Raw genomic sequence first — 5,167 nt, 5'->3', positions numbered from 1 at the left:
CAATATATTTCAATAATTGTAGCAGCATTTTAATTTAATCAATATATAGGCTGGTGTTTTCTAAAATAACCCCTTTTGGCCAAAAAAAAAAGACCCCAGACGATTTTTCTTCCCTTGAACTGTCCCGGACGATCTTCAACCAGCAGCTCATCCGCCACCGCAGAAATCACGAGGCAACTCATGAGCGTCCGTCGTCCTCTTCCGGTCTTCCCCAATCACATCCCATCCCAACCCAATAAACGAGAATTCCGTAAATGCCCCCTGGTTCCGAGGCGTCAACCCTTCGCCTAAAAACACCTTCCCTCCCTACCCTCCATCCCCCCTCTTCCGCCCGCGGCGGCTCAAACTTAAACCCTAGAGCCGCTCCCCTCCTCGCCTCCTCAGCGCTCGCCATCCGATTCGCCAGTCCCCAATCCCCCCAGGGAGGAGCTTCCGCGAAGGCAAGTACGCCCACACGTATCTTCGGCTTCCGGTCCCGCGTGCCTCGCCTTTGCGCTTCATTCCGTGCCCGAAACGCGAGAATTTTTTTGGGGCGTTTTTCCTTTCATCTGTGGGTGGAGATTAGCAGGTGCTTCGTGATGGATTCGTCAGCATTTTTTGAAGAATTTTTTTTCGTTCTTCCTCTTGCAGGTCCGCTGCTGCGGTCATGGCTCGCGTCTACGTGGGGAATCTGGATCCGCGCGCCACTGCACGCGAGATCGAGGACGAGTTCCGCGTGTTTGGGGTTCTCAAGAGGTGAGATGCCTGTGACTTTGTTTAACAATTCTGAAGCTAGCAGTACGGTGCATACCCTTGCTTATTTTCACGAGTTTGGTGTGATATAACTACTTGCTTGCCTGTAGACATGCTAAGTTGTAGTTTCACATTTCATGTTCAGCTGGTGACTAGCTCGTCTGCTAAAAGTATACGTGCCAAGTATGTTGGTATGCTGGCTATTTGCTAAGCCTGATTTTAGTGCATGATTCGTGTGAAATTCAGAGTTGAGACCATCTCTTGGTGAACATGATGCAGCTTTCTGTTTGAGGAATAGAAGCTTTTATGTATAATTATATCTTAGTTGCATTGCTTGGTTGCTTGTTTTGCCTTTAGTTTGTTTCTTCGCTCACATTGTAAAATTTCCCTGATAAATAACAGTTTATGTTACTGCATTTTGTGATTTTTTTTAATTTAAGTTCAACGGGCCATGCATGTACAGGTCTTCTATAGCTTATTTTGGATTACCATATGCTAAAGGGATATAATGTGGTACAAGTTAATAGGCAAATATGAAAACAGTGAAGGTTAGAAAAGTAAGAAATGGATATAAGAGATGTAGAGGCAACATTAAGTGAAGTTATGTGTGGGTGCAGATGATGGTATCATCGTAGTAGTTCTAAAGCACATGCAGCATAGTTAGGTTGGACTGCCAGTGATGCCTTTTCACTTAGAACTACCAACAGTTAATGTGGGAACTACCGCAGGGCTCAGTTGTACATTTTTGAACTCAACAGTCAGGAGTATCTCATTATTTTGAACTTCTTGTCTACTGGTTAAAGGGTTATATGTCTCATCTTTTCCCCTAAGTTATTGTTGTATTTCTGAATGTATCAATCTGGTGGATCTTGTATTTGCGTGGCAAAGAGTTATGTTGTTTCTGCTTTTTCATTAGTTGCTGGCTTGCTGTTGATTAGGATGATTTTAAGTTAACAACTGCGGTAACAATGATGTTCTGGTTACTTCCTATATGTTTTTGTGCGTGCGGAAATGGGATCGATTGGTTTTGACTTGACTTGTTTTCGTTGCAGTGTGTGGGTTGCTAGAAAGCCGCCAGGATTTGCTTTCATTGACTTCGATGAGACCAGGGACGCAAAGGATGCAATTCGTGAATTGGATGGTAATAATATGATAATCATATTTTTTATGTTGATTCTGTATCACTATCTCCATAAGTTAGTAGATTCATGAGTCTAGTTGAGAAAATATTAACGGGGATCATTTCGTGGTTGGTCATTGATCCTTAACCTCGTCCTGATAAGTTCACTAATCACTTGTCTAGAATCTCATACAACTGACAAGTAAATTTTTTGTAGTCTATTTGGCCTAGCTAGCTCATTTTTTGGCTGGTGATGCTAGTGAATTCAGGCCTGTACTTGTGGGATTCATATTGAATGGTCTGATGTATAATCCTTTGTGTTGCCTTTTCAGAGATTAACTCCTGTCCATCAAAGGAAAAAGCCAAAACAAAGAACTGTATTTGCACTGAAACCTAGAAATATATTAGCCCTGTACTTGAAAACCATGAATTGCGACCATGACCAGGAACTAATAACTGATCAGTATCTGTAATCCTGTAGCAATGTACTCCCTCCGTCCCAAAATATAAGAACGTTTTTACACTAGCATAGTGTCAAAAACGTTCTTATATTTTGGGACAGAGGGAGTATATTAATATGTCCTATCCAGTCAGCAAGCACACTTACATGTTGGCTATAGCATGACTGCGGATGGCTAAGATAATCACGCTGCAGTACACTATAACTGCTTTTGTTTACTGGGACTGGCAAGCATTATCATGTGCATTTCCTTAAAAATAAAGAAACTTGGAAACTCAGTTTGAACTAGAAACATGTTCAACTCAGTTTGAACTTGAAACTGCTAAGACTTGTGAGTTCTACTTTTTATTTTAAGGTCTCTTAGATTTGAGCAAGTTCCAATATCATTGTATGATGACCACTTGATCAGCAACATATTAGACATTTTTGTTATTGGCGATTGGACTTCTGTTATGCTTTAGCTGTTATGGAGTCGTCTGTATGTCTGAACATTCATGAATTTGTGACTATGACAATCGTGCTGATTATGCTGTGCTAATAGGCAAGAATGGGTGGAGAGTTGAGCTGTCAACAAAATCTGGTAGTGGCCGTGGCCGAGAACGTGAACGCTCTGGAGGTTCTGATATGAAGTGCTATGAGTGTGGTGAAAGTGGCCACTTTGCACGAGAATGTCGCCTACGGATTGGTTCTGGGGGCCTGGGTAGCGGAAGACGCCGCAGCCGAAGCCCGAGGCACCGCAGCCGTAGCTGTAGCCCAAGATACCGCAGGAGCCCAAGCTATGGCAGAAGGTATGCCCTCCGCTCACAAGTAAATTATGTTTTAGGCATGGACATGTGTTATCTGTAATTATAAATATATACTCCCTCCGTCCGGTAAAGAGTGTACATCTAGAAATTTTAGGACAAATTATGGAGTTGAGTAAAAAATGCATTGGAAAGGTGCAAGCCACCATCTCTCCCCTCTTTAATTACCCAACCCCCAATGAGCTAAGTGCATGTACCATGTGATGAGAGATATGTTTTCCCACTTTAAAGTGCATTGGGAAGATAGGAGTACACTCTTTTGTGGACAAATTTTGAAGCTAGATGTACACTCTTCACCGGACGGAGGGAGTAGGCTTGAAGAACAAAGGAAGAATATCTTGTGAGATATTGTTTGTGAAAGTTCTAATTTTGACCTAGTAATATTTCTCAGTACATGTGAAGTCAATTCTTCAATTTCTGATTCTTACTTACCCAAGTCCTATGTCATTTACTTCTGTGTTGGACTGTTGGTAAAGTGGTCTAATGTTTCCCTTTTCGTTTTGTCTGCTACAATTTCATCGGCTTTGTCCGTAGGTCAGAAACATAAAATGTGAAGAACCATTTGTACATTAACAGATGGAACAAATTACTGACAATTGCCTTGCTGTAGTAGTATGATCTCTTACTAATACTTTAGCAGCTGTGTGCTCAATGCTTTTATCTTTACCTGATTCAGGAGCTACAGTCCACGGGATCGGTCTCCCAGGAAGCGAAGTTACAGCAGGTCTCCACCGCCTGCCCGTGCGCGAAGCACCAGCAGGTCTCCACCGCCTGCCCGTGGGCGAAGCATCAGCAGGTCACCGCCGCCTGCCCGTGCGCGAAGCATCAGCAGGTCACCTCCGCCTCCTCGCAACAGAAGCATCAGCAGGTCACCACCGCCTCCTCGTGCCAGAAGCATCAGCAAGTCACCACCGCCTGCCCGTGAACGGAGCTATAGCAGGTCCCCAGCACAGCCACCCCAGCGTGAGGAGTCCCCTTATGCTGATAACGCGTGAGCACTTGGTTCCACAATGCTGGAAGTGTTGGGGGGTGGGGGCCTCCGCTTGTTTCCTTGAATGTTTTGGTATGACTATTGAATGGCCAGGCGGCCGAGTATTGTTCTTCCTTGGCATTTGTGTTCTTTTGCTGCTGATACAATTGCGGAAGCGGGATTTCTCTTGACTGGATGACTCTAGCGTATGTAGTTGGTCTTAAGACAAGATATGTTTTCTTTTTCTTTAACATTTGTACTGTTTGATTATTCGGATGCCGTGCATGGATTTTTATGTGCTGATGAAACTGTTTCTTGAATCTTAATGTGTCACCGTCTTGTTACGTTTCTGTTCTCTAGAGCCACTATTACGCAGTCATGTAAACCTTTCATGATCCTGATGACTATCTAGGCAGGTACTAGCATGGAACGAACATTGAAAAGATTCTACATCATGATCTGTAGCTAAAAGCAATGCTTCACGGCAGCTGTTGCTGTTTAAGGTTTGTGAGGACGTCCCGTTTCTATGGCGTGGCTGTTCTGGCCAGTGTTTGGAGTGGACTGTTCGGACATCTTTTTGGCATCGAACACCGGTACATAATTTTGATTTTTTGCCGTCCAACACCGGTCCACAATTTTGTCAGGATAGGTCCGCATGTTTGAAATCCCACATCTTTTGCCGTCCAACACCGGTCCACAATTTTGTCTGGATAGATTCGCATGTCTGAAATCCCACAAAACAGAAGTAAACACAGGGGAGGGTTGCAGATGTTCGGATCTCCTTCATGTCGAACTCTGACACGCTTGGTCCACTTAAAATACCTCATCCAAAGAGGGCACGGTGTTGCAGATGCCCGGCTTCATTGTGCCTGTTTTGCCAAAAAGTAAAATAAAATTAAAAGCTTCAAAAAATATCAAAAAATACATATGCATGTTCGTCAAGTATGTAAAAAGTTTCATCAGGTGATTCGATTATTTGCATGCTACACAAAAAAGATAAATATCTAGCCCAAAAACAACAAAGATAAAGCCCATTCTATTTTGTGCATTTATCTTTTTTGTATACATTACGTGCAAACATA

The 5,167-nt window shown here is 43.1% G+C and overlaps 1 protein-coding gene across 2 annotated transcripts; it reads left to right on the top strand.

Annotated features, from left to right (window-relative positions):
• Nucleotides 1–267: 267 nt before the first annotated feature.
• LOC119317073 (serine/arginine-rich splicing factor RSZ23-like) lies at nt 268–4,405 on the top strand. Of its 2 annotated transcripts, none has more exons than XM_037591473.1 (5): nt 268–444; nt 631–735; nt 1,785–1,873; nt 2,854–3,100; nt 3,792–4,405. In XM_037591473.1, the coding sequence occupies exons 2-5, from the start codon at nt 647–649 to the stop codon at nt 4,108–4,110; spliced, it is 744 nt and encodes a 247-aa protein (XP_037447370.1). In that variant the 5' UTR covers nt 268–444; nt 631–646; the 3' UTR covers nt 4,111–4,405. The 2 variants fall into 2 exon arrangements, with proteins under 2 accessions (XP_037447370.1, XP_037447369.1); XM_037591472.1 differs by having other exon boundaries at nt 269–440.
• The last annotated feature ends 762 nt before the right edge of the window (nt 4,406–5,167 follow it).

Source organism: Triticum dicoccoides, chromosome 6A (assembly GCF_002162155.2).
Source record: "Triticum dicoccoides isolate Atlit2015 ecotype Zavitan chromosome 6A, WEW_v2.0, whole genome shotgun sequence".
Classification (NCBI taxonomy): Eukaryota; Viridiplantae; Streptophyta; class Magnoliopsida; order Poales; family Poaceae; genus Triticum; species Triticum dicoccoides.
This window is presented reverse-complemented; position numbering and strand designations above follow the sequence as displayed.